General features: G+C 44.4%; 1 protein-coding gene across 4 annotated transcripts in view; it reads right to left on the minus strand.

Moving 5' to 3' along the window:
- The window catches only part of MCF2L2 (MCF.2 cell line derived transforming sequence-like 2), a 503,791-nt gene that overhangs the window by 76,290 nt on the left and 406,479 nt on the right, over positions 1 to 21,022 (minus strand). For all 4 annotated transcript variants that reach the window (XM_056565304.1, XM_056565302.1, XM_056565303.1 and 1 more), the window contains exon 25: positions 11,093 to 11,162. In XM_056565304.1, the coding sequence (XP_056421279.1) occupies positions 11,093 to 11,162 (70 nt within the window). The remainder of the gene's footprint in view (positions 1 to 11,092; positions 11,163 to 21,022) is intronic.

Consider the following 21,022-nt stretch of genomic DNA (forward strand, 5'->3'; position numbering starts at 1 on the left):
CTAAAACGCATAGGGAGTGTGCTGTATTAGTGAAATAATACTGTTATTCAGTATGACATGCAGATTACAGGCATTGCTATTAGAATCACCGCTGCAGAGCATTGATGTGGCAGCAGGGAGATTTTATGGTGTCAAAATTGAAGAGAATAAAGAGATTTTTTATGTAATTTTAAATTTAATTTAATTTTAATTCTGGTGAGTATCGAGCTGGCGGTCCTCCACCAGGCGAGATACCACCTGTTCCAGAACCCTGCCTCTCAGCGCCCCCCTGACTATTAAAGTGCGAATGTTTCATTTAATCAGTTATGGTTCATTGTTATCGCTCCAAGCTGTTTCATTGGATCATTGTAATAATTCCACAGGTAATATGACGTAGACGACCATATGGCCTCAGTCTTGAAAAGATTACATAGATTTTTTTAAATTTAAATTTAAGATTTATATTAGATTCCCAAGTTAAATGTCACGGTGTTTACTTTGAACTAATACTGTATGACCACAAAACCCAATCTAACAAAGAGCCACATGGCGGCACAATGACAGAGCCTAGAGGTGGCAGCAGCCTGAGGAGACCATGATCTGGCAGAATGACACAGCCTGGAATTGGCGGCAGCACGAGGAGACCAAATAGTGGCAGAACGACCCAGTTTGGAGGTGGCAAAAGCCTGACAAGACCATATGGCCTCACAATAGAGAAAATTTAAGATATTTTTGAAATTTTAAATTGAAGATTTTAGATATATAACATTTTTTAAAGTTTAATTTAAGGTGCCCACAGCATAAGGAGACCAAATGGTGGCACAATGACACAGCCTGGAGCTGGCAGCAGCATGTGTAGACAATAGGGCTTCACAATCCCTAAGATTAAAAGATGAATTTTAAAATTGAAATTGAAGATTTATGGTAGCTAGTGCTACCATCAAATATTTTTAGGTAATGTCCCAGGCCAAGCAGCATCAGTAAACCATATAGTGGCTGAATGGCACAGCCTGGAGCTGGCGGCAGCATGAGTAGACAATAGGGCTTCACATTCCCTAAGATTAAAAGATGAATTTTAAAATTGAAATTGAAGATTTATGGTAACTAGTGCTACCATAAAATATTTTTAGCTAATGTCCCAGACCCATAAGCATCAGTAAACCATATAGTGGCTGAATGGCATAGCCACAAGCTGGCGGCAGCATGAGTAGACAATAGGGCTTCACAATCCCTAAGATTAAAAGATGAATTTTTAAATTGAAATTGAAGATTTATGGTAGCTAGTGCTACCATAAAATATTTTTAGGTTATGTCCCAGGAAGCATCATTAAACCATAAAGTGGCTGAATGGCACAGCCTGGAGCTGGCGGCAGCATAAGTAGACAATAGGGCTTCACAATCCCTAAGATTAAAAAATGAATTTTAAAATTAAAATTTTAGATTTATGGTAGCTAGTGCTACCATAAAATATTTTTAGGGAATGTCCCAGGCCCAGCAGCATCAGTAAACCATATAGTGGCTGAATGGCACAGCCTGGAGCTGGCGGCAGCATGAGTAGACAATAGGGCTTTACAATCCCTAAGATTAAAAGATTAATTTTAAAATTGAAATTTAAGATTTTGAAATTGAAATTTAAGATTACACTCCAAAGTTTTAATGTCCCGAGCCCCGGCGTGTGGTTAAAAAGCCACATATCACATGGCGGCACAATGACAGAGCCTGGAGGTGGCATCAGTATGAGGAGAACATATAGTGGCTGAATGTCTGCTTGGAGTTTGTGGCAGCATGAGGAGACCATATAGTGGCTGAATGACACAGCCTGGAGTTGGCTTAAGCCTTAGGAGACCATATAGTGGCTAAATGGCACAGCCTGGAGGCAGTGAAGCATGAAGAGACCATATAGTGGCTAAATGGCACAGCCTGGAGGTGGTGAAGCATGAGGAGATCATATAGTGGCTGAATGGCACAGCTTGGAATTGGCTGAAGCATGAGGAGACCATATAGTGTCTGAATGGCACAGCCTGGAGGTGGCTGAAGCACGAGGAGACCATATAGTGGCTGAATGGCACAGCCTGGAGGTGCTGAAGCATGAGGAGACCATATAGTGGCTGAATGGCACAGCCTGGATTTGGCTGAAGCATGAGGAGACCATACAGTGGCTGAATGGCACAGCCTGGAGGTGGCTGAAGCATGAAGAGACCATACAGTGGCTGAATGGCACAGCCTGGAGGTGCTGAAGCATGAGGAGATCATATAGTGGCTGAATGGCACAGACTGGAGTTGGTTTAAGCATGAGGAGACCATATAGAGGCTGAATGGCACAGCCTGGAGGTGGTGAAGCAGCTACAAAATAGTACAGTACTTAGATGTAGGTATGTGGTATGCACTTATGAGGGCAGAAAAATGCACTACAGTACGCTTAAAAAAACATATTTTAGTAAAACACCAGCCGGTGATTACTTTTCCCTGGCCATTCACAGCATCTAGGCCCTTGAGAGTTTATCAGGTACAAAATAGTACACTACTTATATGTAGGTATGTGGTATGCACTTATGAGGGCAGAAAAATGTGCTACAGTACACTTAAAAAAGTATCTGAGTACAACACCAGCCGGTGAGTACTTTTGCCTGGACTTTCACAGTATCTAGGCCCTTGACAGATTAACAGGTACAAAATAGTACACTACTTAGATGTAGGTATATGGTATGCACTTATGAGGGCAGAAAAATGCACTACAGTACGCTTAAAAATACGTATTTTTGCACAACACCAGCAGTACACAACAGTGCTGCAGCACACTGTCACTGTGTACTAAAATTCGAAATTGCACTCTCTCACAGACTATTTGGAATGGACTGCTGGGTATGTATTATACCGTCTACAGACTATTATAACCATCAGACCATTTGTTGTGGAACAAAGAGGGCAGAAAAATGCACTACAGTATGCTTAAAAAAACGTATCTGAGTAAAACACCACCCGGTGATTACTTTTTTCACAGTATCTAGGCCCTTGACAGGTTAACAGCTACAAAATAGTACACTTCTTAGATGTAGTTATGTGGTATGCACTTATGAGGGCAGAAAAATGCGCTACAGTACACTTAAAAAAACGTTTTTTTGCAAAACACCAGCAGTACACAAAAGTGCTGGAGCACACACAAGCTGTGTACTAAACACAAAATTGCACTCTGTCAAAGACTATTAGGAATGGACTGCTGGGTATTATACCATCTACAGACTAATATACCAGCAGATGATTTGTTGTGGAAAAAAGACACAGAATTGCGACCGCACTAAATGGTGGGGTCTGATTATGGGGTATGTATTATGGTGGGTGGTGATTCTGGGGTCTGTATTATGGTGAGATCTGATTCTGCGGTCTTTATTATGGTGGACACTGATTCTGCGGTCTGAATTATGGTGGAGTCTGATTCTGGGGTCTGTATTATGGAGGGGGCTGATTCTGGGGTCTGTATTATGGAGGGGTCTGATTCTGGGGTCTGTATTATGGTGGGGTCTGATTCTGCGGTCTGTATTATGGTGGAGTCTGATTTTGGGTTCCGTATTACGGAGGGGACTGATTCTGGTGTCTGTATTATGGTGGAGTCTGATTCTGGGACCTGTATTATGGTGGGGTCTGATTTTGGGGTCTGTATTATGGTGGGGTCTGATTCTGGGGCCTGTGTTATGGTGGGTGGTGATTCTGGGGTCTGTATTGTGGTGGGGTTTGATTCTGGGGTCTGTATTATGGTGTGGACTGATTCCGGGGTCTTTATTATGGTGCAGACTGATTCTGTGGTCCGTATTATGATGGGGTCTGATTCTGGGGTCTGTATTATAATTGGGTCTGATTCTGGGGTCTGTATTATGGTGCGAACTGATTCTGGAGTATGTATTATGGTGGGTGGTGATTCTGGGGTCTGTATTATGGTGGGGTCTGATTCTGGGGTCTGTATTATGGTGCCAACTGATTCTGGAGTCTGTATTATGTGGAGTCTGATTCTGGAATCTGTATTATGGTGGGTGGGGATTCTGGAGTCTGTATTATGGTGGAGTTTGATTCTGGGGTCAGTATTATGGTGGGGTCTGATTCTGGGGTCTGTATTATGGTGGGTGGTGATTCTGGGGGTCTGTATTATGGTGGGTGGTGATTCTGGGGGGTCTGTATTATGGTGGGTGGTGATTCTGGGGTCTGTATTATGGTGGGTGGGGATTCTGGGGTCTGTATTATGGTGGGTGGTGATTCTGGGGTCTGTATTATGGTGGAGTCTGATTCTGGGGTCTGTATTATGGTGGAGTCTGATTCTGGGGTCTGTATTATGGTGGAGTCTGATTCTGGGGTCTGTATTATGGTGCAGACTGATTCTGGAGTCTGTATTATGGTGGTGTCTGATTCTGGGGTCTGTATTACACAGGGAGGTCTGATTCTGGGGTCTGTATTATATTTGGGTCTGATTCTGGGGTCTGTATTATAGTTGGGTCTGATTCTGGGGTCTGTATTGTGGTGGGGTCTGATTCTGGGGTCTGTATTGTGGTGGGTGGTGATTCTGGGGTCTGTATTATGGAGTGGTCTGATTCTGGGGTCTGTATATGGTGGGGTCTGATTCTGGGGTCTGTATTTTGGAGGGGTCTGATTCTGCGGTCTGTATTATGGTGGAGTCTGATGTCTCTATTATGGTGGGGTCTGATTCTGGGGTCTGTATTATGGTGAGGTCTGATTATGGGGTCTGTATTATGCATGGAGGTCTGATTCTGTGGTCTGTATTATAGTTGGTTCTGATTCTGGGGTCTCTATTATGGTGCGGACTGATTCTGGAGTCTGTATTATGGTGGGATCTGATTCTGTGATCTGTATTATGGTGGAGTCTGATTCTGGGGTCTGTATTATGGTGGGGTCTGATTCTGGGGTCTGTATTATGGTGGGTGGTGATTCTGGGGGTCTGTATTATGGTGGGTGGTGATTCTGGGGGGTCTGTATTATGGTGGGTAGTGATTCTGGGGTCTGTATTATGGTGGGTGGGGATTCTGGGGTCTGTATTATGGTGGGTGGTGATTCTGGGGTCTGTATTATGGTGGAGTCTGATTCTGGGGTCTGTATTATGGTGGAGTCTGATTCTGGGGTCTGTATTATGGTGGAGTCTGATTCTGGGGTCTGTATTATGGTGCAGACTGATTCTGGAGTCTGTATTATGGTGGTGTCTGATTCTGGGGTCTGTATTACACAGGGAGGTCTGATTCTGGGGTCTGTATTATATTTGGGTCTGATTCTGGGGTCTGTATTATAGTTGGGTCTGATTCTGGGGTCTGTATTGTGGTGGGGTCTGATTCTGGGGTCTGTATTGTGGTGGGTGGTGATTCTGGGGTCTGTATTATGGAGTGGTCTGATTCTGGGGTCTGTATATGGTGGGGTCTGATTCTGGGGTCTGTATTTTGGAGGGGTCTGATTCTGCGGTCTGTATTATGGTGGAGTCTGATGTCTCTATTATGGTGGGGTCTGATTCTGGGGTCTGTATTATGGTGAGGTCTGATTATGGGGTCTGTATTATGCATGGAGGTCTGATTCTGTGGTCTGTATTATAGTTGGTTCTGATTCTGGGGTCTCTATTATGGTGGGGACTGATTCTGGAGTCTGTATTATGGTGGGATCTGATTCTGTGATCTGTATTATGGTGGAGTCTGATTCTGGGGTCTGTATTATGGTGGGGTCTTATTCTGGGGTCTGTATTATAGTGGAGTCTGATTCTGGGGTCTGTATTATAGTGCGGACTGATTCTTGGGTCTGTATATGGTGGGGTCTGATTCTGGGGTCTGTATTATGGTGAGGACTGATTCTGTGGTCTGTATTATGGACGGGTCTGATTCTGGGGTCTGTATTATGGAGGGTTCTGATTCTGGGGTCTGTATTATGGTGGGGTCTGATTCTGGGGTCTGTATTATGGAGTGGACTGATTCTGGGGTCTGTATTATGGAGTAGATTCTGGGGTCTGTATTATGGAGTGGATTCTGGGGTCTGTATTATGGTGGAGTCTGATTCTGGGGTCTGTATCATGGTGGGGTCCGATTCTGCGGTCTGTATTATGTGGAGTCTGATTCTGGGGTCTGTATTATGGAGGGGACTGATTCTGGGGTCTGTATTATGGTGGGTGGTGATTCTGGGGTCTATATTGTGGTGGGGTTTGATTCTGGGGTCTGTGTTATTTTGGGGACTAATTCTGGGGTCTGTATTATGGTGCGGACAGATTCTGGGGTCTGTATTATACAGGTCTTAGTTCAAATGGTTGTTCTCACTGTAAGGTACTTGCAGCTATAACAATATATAGGGACATTTCTGAAAAAAAAACACCCTGTAAGAAGCCACACCCACAAACCCCACCACATCAAGCCACACCCACAATGAGCCACACCCACAATATGCACTCCCATATTGTCGGCACACCAAGCGACTTTGAAAAAAATTTGGGCACAGCACTACCAAAAGGTTACCTACCCCTGACCAAGAATTTGGTAGTACAATATACACTAGAATAAATAAAGATGAACTCAATAACCCTAAGAAAAATGCATTGGCCCTGATTTACTAAGAGTGGGTTTTCCACAGCTGAAATCAACCACATTTTCTGTCGAAACCTTAGTTAATACGTTGGGTGTTTGTGAAAATGTTGGGGATGCGCCCCTTTTCTGTGACCACACCCCTTTTCTGACAGCCACTCCCCTTTTACGAAGGATTCACAACAGGATTTAAACCTTTGTTAACTGTTTTGGTGAGTTAAAGTTTTAGTAAAAAGTTTAAACTTTAAAAGTTAAAGAAAAAGTTAGGGTTAATTTAACTATCCTATATTTTTATATGACATATAAGTAATATGTGTACCAAGTATTATCAAAATATCTCCAGCCGTACGGACATTATTCAGGAACATACATTTACCATAGACTTGCATAAGACTCTAAACAAAAACCCTGACCCTCGCAAATGGGGGTAGGTTATGGTTAAATTAACTATTCTATATTTTTATTGGACGTATAAGTAACATGTGACCAAGTATTATTGAAATATCTCCAGCTATTTGGAAGTTATTTCCCATAGACTTGTATGGGACTTTAACAAAAACCCAGACCCTCACAATTGGGGGTGGATAAGGGTTAATTAACCTATCCTATATTTTTTGTTGACATATTAGTAACACGTGTACCAAGTTTCATGGAAATTTCTTTAGCCATTTAGAAGTGATGCTGTAACATACACACATACATACATACACACACATTGGGGGAGATTTTTTAAAACCTGTCCAGAGGAAAAGTTGCTAAGTTGCCCATAGCAACCAATCAGATCATTTATTTGAGACTAGAAATGAGCGAGCCTAGCTTAGTAAACCTGGGCTCCATCAGAACTTTGCGATGACAGCAGCTCGCTGGGCTTTTGAACTTTGCCAGGCTTGGCCTGTGCGATCATGTGAGGATAGCTGAGCATACCTTGCAGCTAGCAGTAAGATCACATGACCTCAGGTTATCCAATCAAAGCCTGCATCTATGTAACAATCAGCTCTTAGGCAAATTAGGAGACAGCATAGGGGTAAGTTTAAGAGGTTAATAAAGTCCTATGCACTGCATTGCAGTCACCATCTGGGAGGGAGAAAAGTGAGAGAGTGCACAGAGGAGCTATCTATGCCAGAAAGCCTTCACAAACCAACAGAATTTGAAAGCAAGTTAAGCAAAGGATTGAGCAGTGGGCTAAACTCAGACAGAGACCTCCTGCCACCTGCATTACTGTGTCTAGTTGGTGCACTACAAATCCCAGCCAACAGTGTCACTGCAGAACAAACTCATAAAAGCTATCACATTACAAGCTGAGCAATGCATTGAGCAGTAGGCTGACCTCAGACAGTGACCTCCTGTCACCTGCATTACTGTGTCCAGTTGGTGCACTGCAAATCCCAGCCAGCATTGTCACTGCAGACTGAGATCATAACCACTATCACATTACAAGCAAAGAAATGAGTATTGGGCTGGCCTCAGACAGTGACCTCATCTAACCTGCATTACTATGTCCAGTTGATGCTCTACAAATCCCAGCAGTTTGACTGCAAAACAAGCCCATAAAAGCTATTACAATACCTAGTGAGCTAATCAAAGCAGTGGGCTGACCTATATTTTAACAAAAATACACATTTGACTAGTAGGTGAGTGACAAATTACTGCAAATGCATATAAATTACCTACAAATCTTTTTCAATAAAAAAATAAGGTAAAGGAATTGTTGGATGGGGTACAGGACAGAGCATCCCTGATATGTCCTCTGCCAGTAAGAATGTTGGTGACAGTACCGGCACCAGAACGGGTAGCAGCAGCAGCCAAGTACCTGGTGGTAGTAGTAGCAGCTGCTTCAGCAAATAAAAGCTGTCACAGTCTTTCAGGTGCTGTATGGTTTTGGAGGAAAAAGAAACTGACCAAATGGTATAATGAGCCAAGTGTCAGTGCATTCCTCATTGTCTACAGTTGCGTGGCCCAGTGGAAATGTTCTAGATAGCCTGTTCCATTATTTTTGTCTTTGCTGCCCCCTAGTGCTAAGCAGAAAGATAGCATTAGCCACAAGGAGGAATTGTGTAAGGACAGTCAGCCTTTTGAGTGTGTTGCAGAGGTAGTGGAGGAGGAAACGGGATCAGAATAGCACTAGTGAGACTGGTGGTAGTAGGCATGGTGGTGAGATTGTAAGGCATCATGGAGGATATGCTGAAGGGGAGCAAGGAGCCCATGATCAGACAACAGAAATTCATACTGAGTGGAATGATGTTGAGGAGTTTGATGATGATGATGTCAGCAAGCCTGTTGGTCTGATCAGCTTAGGAGCTGGTGACAGCAATGCTGCTGCAGCTGCAGGCTTGTGGAAAAGGGCTTCCAGAGGAGGAGCATGGTTAGGTGGTGGTGTACCTATCCTCTCTACAAGCTTTCCACCCCTGGACAGTAGAGAGTCCACCACTGCCTGCTTTCTGCTGGCTACTACAAGTATCACAACCCATGATTCCAAAAAAATGTCAGGAAATCAATCCTGTTGCAACTCCCATAGGGGATATTGTTTGAACAATCTCGAACCTTAAAAAAAAAATAGCAAATTTTTTTTGCTTCCAAAATGAAGATTTCTTTGGAATGCTTGAAAAAAGTCATTACGACCTCTTCACTTGCCAGCCACAAAATGATCTGCAACTCCCAAAAAGGGAGAATTTTTTTACAATACTTTTTTTCAACTTTTCAATATTTACAAAAGCTATCTCTTCACTATCTACAAGTTCTTCAATATTTTGAGACACCGCCACTAGTACTGGTGCAAATTGCAAAAAGGGGACAATCAAGAAAGCCATTGCATCTTCCGATACCTTTAACTCAGGCTGGGCTGCCAACAAAAGTACTTTATCTTAATTTAAGTGTTAAAAAAGCATATAAGATCCACTTGTGCAGTGTGTTTTAAAACAAATTTGTAATCCACAAAAAAGAAGTAAGAGCTGGCACTGCGGCAGCTAGTAGTAGCAATCAAGTGAACACACACCTACGTTTGACCACGGGGAACCTCTCCTAATCCTGATACATGGGGTGCGAGTGCAAATCCAAGCAATGGAAAATAAATACAATAGAAATAAAGGAAACTGCACTCACCAATCAGTGAAAAGGATTTCATTACTGTAGTCCGTTAGGCATTAACAGCAGTGTGACAGGTATATTAAAGAGTGGAGGCAGAGGTGGTTACGGGACAGAACTGTTTCGCACAGTGATTGTGCTTCAACAAGCCAACACCTGGTGTCGGCTTGTGGAAGCACAATTACTGTGCAATACAGTTCTGTCCCGTACCCACCTCTGCCTCCACTCTTTAACATACCTGTCACACTGCTGTTAATGCCTAACGGACTACAGTAATGAAATCCTTTTCACTGATTGGTGAGTGCAGTTGCCTTTATTTCTATTGTATTTGTGTTTTAAAACAAGATGTTACTATAGGTTACCGTATGTTGCCGTAACATTGACATTAACTTGGATTTAAATAACACTTTAAAACTACGTGAATACGTTGCTAGGTGACCCTTGCAGTGTTAAAAAGAATTTCAGTGTGCTTAAAGGGGTACTCCGCCCCTAGCATCTTATCCCCTATCCAAAGGATAGGGGATAAGATGTCAGATCGTGGGGGTCCCGCTGCTGGGGACCCCCAGGATCTCCGCTGCAGCACCCCACTATCATTGCTGCACAGAGCAAACTCGCTCTGTGCGTAATGACCGGCGATACATGGGCCGGAGCATGGTGACATCATGGCCCGCCCCCCTTAATGCAAGTCTATGGGAGGGGGCGTTATGGCCACCACGCCTCCTCTCATAGACTTGCATTGAGGAGGCGGGCCATGACATCACGAGGGGGCGGAGCTCTGGCCCCTGTATCGCTGGTTATTACGCACAGAGCGAGTTTGCTCTGTGCAGTAATGATAGCGGGGTGCTGCAGCAGAGATCTCGGGGTCCCCAGCGGCGGGACCCCCGCGATCTGACATCTTATCCCCTATCCTTTGGATAGGGGATAAGATGCTAGGGGCGGAGTACCCCTTTAAGCAATGTTATACATGTGTATAAAGGCTTATTTCTTTGCTGGTTCGTGGAGAACCTGTTCACCGCGAACCAAGCTTTTTCCGAAAGTTTGCTCAACTCCATTTGAGACTAATGGGACATGCCTGCCAGACCTATGTGTATCAATATTAATAAAAAAAAAAAAATGTTTTCCATTTTTTGAGAATATTTTGCACCCAATTTATCATGTCATTTGTTAAACTTTTTGCATTTAATTTGAAGATAGTCTTGTGCTGCTGGATCATTTGGTTTAGGTTTGTGGCTTACATTTGATGATGGCCTGCTGATGGCATTGTTTTTTGTTTTTTTTTTCAGACACATAAATAGTAATGCCACACACAACAACACCCTCTTAGCTAACATGAACCTCAAAGTTTTACACATTGTGCAAACAGTAATTTTTTTTAATAGCCTTTACAAAAAAACAGAGAACCCTTTATTTAACTGGAAGACGCTCATTTAACTGAAAGGTTAATAGCAAGGCTGTGATGTTGCAAACATACTGTATCTTACCTGCTAACAAATGAATTCATTGGGGCATGGTACACACTCTCAGTTATCCTCTGATGCAACTGGCTTGCCTCTAAAAAATACAATTGATTGGATAGTTATTGTGTTGACAAATTACAAAAATAAATAACTTATTGTGTTGACTTATATGTGCAGTGGGTATTGGAGTATAGTAAGCCAACTCTTTTATTTTTGCATTGATGTGACAGAATTAGGCCTGGTTTATTTTTAAGATGTTAGAATACTTTGTTTAACATTTCAGGTTTTTCATACATTAGTGTTTAGTTTTTACTCTAAAGAGCAGGAGAGGTTTGCTTTGGGGATTTGCTCCTGCTCTGGACAGTTTCTGACACGTACAGAGGTGTCAGCAGAGAGCACTATGGTCAGACTGGAAAGAACTATACAACTTCCTCTAAAACATACAGATTTTTTAAAATAAGTAATTTACAAATCTATTTAACTTTTTGCCACCATTTCATTTTAAAAAGTTCTTTTCCAGTGGAGTACCCCTTAACCCCTTAATGACACAGGACGTATATTTACGTCCTGCGCCGGCTCCCGCGATATGAAGCGGGATCGCGGCGCGATACTGCATCATATCGCGTCGGTCCCGGCGCTCATCAACGGCCGGGACCCGCGGCTAATACCACACATCGCCGATCGCGGCGATGTGCAGTATTAACCATTTAGAAGCGGCGGTCAAAGCTGACCGCCGCTTCTAAAGTGAAACTGAAAGTGACCCGGCTGCTCAGTCGGGCTGTTCGGGACCGCCGCGGTGAAATCGCGGCGTCCCGAACAGCTGATCGGACACCGGGAGGGCCCTTACCTGCCTCCTCGGTGTCCGATCGACGAATGACTTCTCCGTGCCTGAGATCCAGGCAGGAGCAGTCAAGCGCCGATAATGCTGATCACAGGCGTGTTAATACACGCCAGTGATCAGCATAGGAGATCAGTGTGTGCAGTGTTATAGGTCCCTATGGGACCTATAACACTGCAAAAAAAAATTTAAAAAAAAGTGTTAATAAAGGTCATTTGTGGTCAGAGCTCACCGAAACCGTGAACGTACTTAGGTACCTAAATAACAACCCCTACCTAACTGGAACCTAAGCAGTCTGAAATGTGCCCATACTGCAGCGTATAGAGTAGGCCTGAATAAGAGGGCATACCCTGTAATAAATGTGTGTAATTAAGGGAGGGTGGGTGGGAGCGAAGAATCCACGGCGTGCAGGGGAGGTGAGCCGCGGGTCCTTATGTACCTCCCGCTCCTCCCACAAATACGGCTAATAAATTAGCCTAACACTTGTGGTCAGAGCTCACCGAAACCGTGAACGTACTTAGGTACCTAAATAACAACCCCTACCTAACTGGAACCTAAGCAGTCTGAAATGTGCCCATACTGCAGCGTATAGAGTAGGCCTGAATAAGAGGGCAAAACTCATAAAATGCAATCACAAAACTTTATTTACATAACAATCACATGACCAGAGACTGAAAAGCGGACGCCATCTCCTTACGAGGATTCGGTATGTATCTCATGTAGCTAGCGGATTTCCAGCGACCAAGTTGTTTAATGACATGTGCCGAACTTTGTTACGAGATGCAGCGGTCGCTGCTCCTATACGAAATGAATGGCCCGATAAAGAGGAAGGATCACCTCCCATAGACTTGATCAAAACACGTAAATATTTAATAAAAATAGAAGTGGTTAAGGAATCATTATTAAACAACAACAAAAGGAGTGTCGGGCCTTCTAAAAAGACATAGACTCAACAGCGTGTCAACAACTTTCACCGGGCACCATTTATGAGTGGTGGGGAAATACCAGACCTCTATCACTTGGCCTGGGAGAGACGTCTTAGTCATCGTCAAAGACAATACATAATTCTCCCCCTCTCGTACTAGCTGACTAAACTTAAGATAAGCACTAACTGAATTGCGGCTAGTAAATTCCCCGGGTCTAAGAAACCCATAATACCCCAGATACATGGCTGCTTTCAAAGATAGACTATTAACTAAACCAAACGGGGCATTATCTAACATGTCCGAAAGTTTCCTAAAAACATCACCAGAAAGGGGTTGCCTAATTGGTGCCCTAGGAGCCTCCCCTTTAGCAATGCCCTTCAATGCTGCCTTAACTAAACGGGAGGAAAACAACGACGCCCTGTCTGGGTCAGTCAAGGACAGATGGTGTTGAATACCTGACAGATACAGTTTAATAGTATTATGGGCTAAGTGTAGGTCAGAGTGGCAAAACCCAATGAAAGCTAAAATAAAAGACATCGATCTAACGTCCCCTTCTGGAAAATCAACATGAAATTTGGTGAATGCTCTCCAGGCAATGTCATAAACCCTACGAGTATTTGCAGACAGCGAATTAATGATAAGTTGTTTGGCTACTTGCCAGTGTCCCTCTAATCGAGCATCAGTGTATGTAGCGGTGGGACCTGAGCCCCCGTTATCTCTGCCTCTGGCATTACCTGAAAGAAAAGTGAGAAATTTCTTCTAGAGAGAGCATCGGCAGCCACATTCTGCATACCACTTATGTGAGCGCAAGTATAATTGAATCCATGCTGTAACGATAACCACACTAACCTTCTAGCAAAGGACATAATTAAAGAACATTTCGACTTGCCTTTCAGAAGCACTTCTACTATTGCTGAATTATCAGAAACAAACAACACCGTGGTCTTCCTCCAATACTGACCCCAAGCTTGCGCTGCTGCTACTATAGGATATAACTCAAATAGTGCTGAGTTGCGCTGAAACCCCGGTAACATGCTGATTTCAGGAGGCCAAGAGCTCACCAACCATTTTTTTTACCGCAGATAGCAGCAAAACCTGAGATGGCAGCAGCATCGGAAAAAACTATGGGTGACTGATCGCTGACTTTTGGAATGAAGAAAGACACACCATTCCAGTCACGTAAAAATAATTCCCACATGCATAAATCAGATATCGCTTGCTGGTCTAGCTGGATAATGCTGTGTTGTTCTGGGACTGAAGGCAACAGTTCTAAGAGACGGGAAATGAAAGTGCGGCCTTGTGGAATAATCCGCATAGCAAAATTTAACATACCTAAAACTGACTGTAACTCTACCTTTGATATGTGGGGACTTTCTTTGAATCTAGAAATAACTGCTTTGACTCTCTGCAACTTCTCCTGCGGTAACCTGGCTTCCATATTTTGGGAATCGAGTACAATCCCCAAAAAGGTGATAACCTTTAACGGGCCCTCTACTTTCTTAGGGGAAACTGGGACTGCTAACTGTTCAAAAACCGCTAACAATGTGTCTAAATCTCGTGGGGTTCTGTGCGGAGGCTCAACAAGCAAAAAGTCATCTAAATAATGTATGACATGACCACACGAAAATCTATTCTCTAGAATCCAATGAAGCGCATCCGCAAACCTGTTAAATAACCATGGACTACTCCTCGCACCAAAAGTCAGTTTGACTGCAAAATAATAATTGCTCATCCATTTGATACCATGCCATTTCCACAACTGAGGCTGGATGGGCAGGAGCTTGAATGCATCGGATATGTCCGCTTTAGCAAGCCAAGCCCCCTGACCCATGTTGAGGATGATGGCAATAGCACTATCAACGGAGGCATATTTCAACGAAAATTCCTCTGCCGGTATGAGGGAGTTAAGACTAGGAGTAGACTTAGAATATGGCGCGGACAAATCATAAATCAACCTTTTTTTATTAGAAAATGTACCCGTAACCAAACCAATGGGACTCACTCTCCACATGTAAAAAGGAGGTTGGGAAAAGGGGCCTATGATAAACCCTTTGTCCAATTCTGCCTGTATGAGAAGCGACACAGTGTCTGGATCCGCTAAAGTTGATAACAGATTATCACACTCATAAGTAGCCTGAGGAAGCGTCACGAACCCTACGTGGAATCCGGCACGGAACCCATTGAGCAGGAATTGGACAAAGCGTTGGTCGGGGTGATCTGCCAAGAACAAACCAAGAAACTCAGTGTTTACCACGCCTAGTCAGGACTTCTCCGATTTTTGGGAGCAAGATGTCTTAGGATGAGCACGAAAACAGATTGTACAAATATGTAACAACCTGCACTGACCGAAGTTACATGATGAGTAATTAAAGTTATTACATATTTGTGACTTACCCAAAAAACAGATAGGCCTTCCCAGTTTATCAGTCAAACCTGACACTCTATTACCCTTAGAGTAGGGACCTGAAGTACCAGGCTTATATTCTGGAGCATCGACATTCGCCAGATGACACCATTCGGAGGAATGGGTGGTAGATTGGCATCTGGCGCATGCCGGGGCTTTAAGACCCTCAAAATGGTTGCAATAGATCTCAGTATCTACCACCGCCCAATTGACTTCATAATTAAACTCATTCAAGGCAGCTGCTGCTTTGGCAGAAAAAGACTTATGATAATCATAAAACGTGTGACCCCCGTACTTATGATAGAATTCTGTAATCTTGTACAGATACTGGTCTAGCTCCTCGGCACGGCCAGCTGAAGTCAAACGGACTCGCTGAGAATCACCTGCCCCTGGAAACCCCCTCTACCCCCTCCCCCCACCCCCCGGCATTAAATAAGACGTGTTAACTACTAGGGGAAAGACTGAATGAAAACATTGACAATTGTAAAACTCTGGGGTGGTGTGGACCGAGCTGACCTGCGGCATGGCTCTGGACTATGTACGGAATGCGCCACAACTCTCCTAATGAGCAAAGAACGAGCCGTGCTGCTAAGGCGCAGGCACTACATGATGCGTGACTGAGACTGGCTAACTGCTCCACAGACGTCTGTAGCGTGACCGAGCTGACCTGCCATAAACTCCCCCTCCCCCTTGTAGCGTGAAACGAGCCGGCCAGCATGTGACAACTTGATAAGAGCCATGGCTGGGCTGGACGGGGGATCCCTCACGCCTCTGGCTTACCTCCAGAGCGAGGGAAAGTACCCCGCCCGGCCAGCCACTAACCTGTACGTACTCCGTGTGCGCCCGAAGCCCGCGAAGACAGTCAGCTGACACGCCTGGTCAGCTGATCGGAAGCGAAGAATCCACGGCGTGCAGGGGAGGTGAGCCGCGGGTCCTTATGTACCTCCTGCTCCTCCCACAAATACGGCTAATAAATTAGCCTAACACTTAACCCCTTCCCTAATAAAAGTTTGAATCACCCCCCTTTTCCCATAAAAAAAATTAAACAGTGTAAAAAAAAAAAAACATATGTGGTATCGCCGCGTGCGTAAATGTCCGAACTATAAAAATATATAATTAATTAAACCGCACGGTCAATGGCGTACGCGCAAAAAAATTCCAAAGTCCAAAAAAGCGTATTTTGGTCACTTTTTATACCATTAAAAAAATGAATAAAAAGTGATCAAAAAGTCCGATCAAAACAAAAACCATGCCAATAAAAACTTCAGATCACGTCACAAAAAATGAGTCCTCATACCGCCCTGTACGTGGAAAAATAAAAAAGTTATAGGGGTCAGAAGATGACATTTTTAAACGTATAAATTTTCCTGCATGTAGTTATGATTTTTTCCAGAAGTGCGACAAAATCAAACCTATATAAGTAGGGTATCATTTTAACCGTATGGACCTACAGAATAATGATAATGTGTAATTTCTACCGAAATATGCACTGCGTAGAAACGGAAGCCCCCAAAAGTTACAAAATGGCGTTTTTTTTTCCGATTTTGTCACACAATGATTTTTTTCCGTTTCGCCGTGCATTTTTGGGTAAAATGACTAATGTCACTGCAAAGTAGAATTGGCGACGCAAAAAATAAGCCATAATATGGATTTTTAGGTGGAAAATTGAAAGGGTTATGATTTTTAAAAGGTAAGGAGAAAAAAACGAAAGTGCAAAAACGGAAAAACCCTGAGTCCTTATGGGGTTAAAGTTGCTCTGCTCCTGCCACTGATCTCAGTTTCACTAACTGCAACCATGAGACCCTCATTGTTAAAATGCATGACTGATAATTAAATGCACTCCTTACTTCATACATTACATATCTGACTGCAGGTCTACTGTTCACAAAAACAACTTGTTAATAATACTTGTATTGCATGGAGAATATTGTGTTCTTTTTATTTTAAAAGTAGATTCATCAAGCCTAGTGCCTTTCCATGTTGGTTGAAATTTCTTAAACTTCTGATGTAGACCATATGTGATGCTATATGATCTCTGCATATGTTGTGATTCATAAACTGCTCAAAAATAAATAAATAAAGGGAACACTAAGATAACACATCCTAGATCTGAATGAACTTATTGTATGAAATACTTTCATCTTTACATAGTTGAATGTGCTGACAACAAAATCACACAAAAATTATCATTGGAAATCAAATTCATCAACCCATGGAGGTCTGGATATGGTGTCACACTCAAAATCAAAGTGGAAAGCCACACTGGTCCAACTTTGATGTAATGTCCTTAAAAAAAAGTCAAAATGAGGCTCAGTAGTGTGTGTGGCCTCCAAGTGCCCGTATGACCTCCCTACAATGCCTGGGTATGCTCCTGATGAGGTGGCGGATGGTCTCCTGAGGGATGTCCTCCCAGACCTGGACTAAAGCATCCAACTCCTGGACAGTCTGTGGGGCAACGTGGCATTGGTGGATGGAGCGAGACATGATGTCCCAGATGTGCTCAATCGGATTCAGGTCTGGGGAATGGGCGGGCGAGTCCATAGCATCCATGCCTTCCTCTTGCAGGAACTGCTGACACACTCCAGATACATGAGGTCTAGCATTGTCTTGTATTAGGAGGAACCCAGGGCTAACCACACCAGCATATGGTGTCACAAGGGGTCTGAGGATCTCATCTCGGTACCTAATGGCAGTCAGGCTCCCTCTGGAAAGCACATGGAGGGCTGTGCAGCCCCCCAAAGAAATGCCACCCCACACCATTACTGACCCTTCACCAAACCGGTCATGCTGGAGGATGTTGCCGGCAGCAGAACGTTCTCCATGGCATCTCCAGACTCTGTCACGTCTGTCACATGTGCTCAGTGTGAACCTGCTTTCATCTGTGAAGAGCACAGGGCGCCAGTGGCGAATTTTCCAATCTTGGTGTTCTCTGGCAAATGCCAAACGTCCTGCACAGTGTTGGGCTGTAAGCACAACTCCCACCTGTGGACGTCGGGCCCTCGTACCACCCTCATGGAGTCTGTTTCTGACCGTTTCAGTGGAGACATGCACATTTGTGGCCTGCTGGAGGTCATTTTTCAGGACTCTGGCAGTGCTCCTCCTTGCACAAAGGCGGAGGTAGCCGTCCTGCTGCTGGGTTGTTGCCCTCCTACGGCCTCCTCCACGTCTCCTGATGTACTGGCCTGTCTACTGGTAGCGCCACCATGTTCTGGACACTACACTGACAGACACAGCAAACCTTCTTGCCACAGCTCACATTGATGTGCCATCCTGGATAAGCTGCACTACATGAGCCACCTGTGTGGGTTGTAGACTCCGTCCCATGCTACCACTAAAGTGACCAAAACATCAGCCGCGTGGTGGGGACCGGACCGGGATGACTGCTGATATCTATCAGCAGGCATTCCGTGCCAATGCCCGAGGGGGTCCTGAGACACCCCCATGTCAGCGATCGCTGCAAATCGCTGGTGAATTCACACTGGCGATTTGCGGCAATTCCAGGTCAAACGGGCCTTTGGTGACCTGGTGACATGGAAAATAAGGGGGATCAGGGTTGTCCAAGACACCCACGATCCCCCTGAAGGGATAGCAGTGAGTTGGCAGGGGTGCCACCCCTCCTATCCACGCTATTGGTCGGTCAGAAGCGACCGACCATTAGCAAATCGGGGGCCACCCCACAGTAGTCCGGCAGAACGGGGGAACCAACGGAGACAGGCGCCGGAGGTTCACTTACCGTCAGCGATCAGCGGCGGGCGGCAGAGGACGGCGATGTGGCTCCCTGGTACGGTGATCCTACAGAAGCCGGTGAGTAGTTGCCTAGCAACATCTGGAGGGCTACAGTTTTGAGACCACTATACAGAGGTCTCTAAACTGTGGCCCTCTAAATCTTGCAAAACTACAACTCCCTGCATGCCCACACAGCAGTTTGCTTTCTGGACATGCTGGGATTTGTAGTATTGCAACATCTGGAGGGCTACAGTTTGGAGATCACTGTGCAGTGGTATCTAAACTGTGGGCCTTCAGATCTTGCAAAACTACAACTCCCAGCATGCCCAAACAGCAAACAGCATGCTGGAAGTTGTAGTTCCGTACCTCGAGCTTTTGCATAACTACATCTCCAGGCACACTGGTTGGAAAATACTGAGTAAGGTAACAGAACCTAACTGAAGGTTTTCACACCAGTGTTCCTCCAGCTGTTGCAAAAGTACAACTCCCAGCATGCATGGTCTGTCAGTGCATGCTGGGAGTTGTAGTTTTGCAACAGCTGTAGGTTTGCCCTCCCCATGTGAGTGTACAGGGTACATTCACACGGGCAGGTTTACAGTGAGTTTCCTTCTTCAAGTTTGAGCTGCGGGCAATTTTCAGCTGCATCGCAAACTCCTAACGGAAAACACTACAATAACACATAATAAAGGGTAAACATTACCTTACACTGCCCCCCCCCCCCCAATAAAAGTGAAAACGTATCGTACGGCAGTGTTTTTAAAACGGAGCCCCCAGCTCTTGCAAAACAACAACTCCCAGCATTTCCGGACAGTCACTGACTGTCCAGGCATGCTGAGAGTTTAGCAACAGCTGAAGGCACCCTGTTTGGGAATCACTGGTGTAGAATACCCCTATGTCCACCCCATACAATCCCTAATTTAGTCATCAAATGCGCATGGCACTCTCTCACTTTGCAGCCCTGTCGTATTTCAAGGAAACAGTTCAGGGTCACATATGGGGTATTTCCGTACTCGGGAGCAATTGCACTAATAATTTTGGGAGGACTTTTCTCCTTTTACCCCTTATGAAAAGGAAAGGTTTGGGTCTACACCAGCCTGATAGTGTAAAAAAATAAAATCTTTTACACGAACATGCTGGTGTTGCCCCATATTTTTTATTTTCACAAAAGGTAAAAGGAAAAAAAATTATTAACGCAATTTCTCCTGAATACGGAAATACCCCATATGTGGGCATAAAATGCTCTGCGGACGCACAACAAGGCTCGGGAGTGAGAGCACACTATGGGGCCTAAATTGGTGATTTGCACAGGGGTTTCTGATTTTACAGCGGTTCTGACATAAATGCAAAAAAATAAATACATTTTGGAAACTACACCCCTCATGGAACGTAACAAGGGGTATAGTGAGCCTTAACACCCCACAGGTGTTTGACGAATTTTCGTTAAAGTTGGATGGGAAAATGAAAAAAATATATTTTTTTCACTAAAATGCTAGTGTTACCCTAAATTAGGAAAAGGGAAAATAGGAAAAAAGCCCCCAAGATTTGTAACCCCATTTTGTGGATGTAAAGAACATACCCCACATGTGAATGTAAAGTGCTCTGCGGGTGCCCTACAATGCTCAGAGAAGGAGCGCCATTGGATTTGTGGAGAGAAAATTTGGCCGGAATTGTGCCAGAACAATGGACCCCCCCCCCACATGTGACCCCATTTTGAAACTACACCCCTCACCTAATGTAATAAGGGGTGCAGTGAGCATTTACGCCCCACAGGTGTCTGACAGATTTTTGGAACAGTGGTCCGTGAAAATGAAAAAATTAAATGCTCACTGCACCCCTTATTAAATTTTGTGAGGCGTGTAGTTTCCAAAATGGGGTCACATGTGGGAGGGTCCACTGTTCTGGCACCACAGGGGGCTTTGTAAACGCACATGGCCCCTGACTTCCATTCCAAACAAATTCTCTCTCCAAAAGCTCAATGGCGCTCCTGCTCTTCTGAGCATTGTAGTGCGCCAGCAGAGCACTTGACATCCACACATGGGATATTTCCATACTCAGAACAG

Source organism: Hyla sarda, chromosome 3 (genome assembly GCF_029499605.1).
Source record: "Hyla sarda isolate aHylSar1 chromosome 3, aHylSar1.hap1, whole genome shotgun sequence".
In the NCBI taxonomy this organism is placed as follows: domain Eukaryota; kingdom Metazoa; phylum Chordata; class Amphibia; order Anura; family Hylidae; genus Hyla; species Hyla sarda.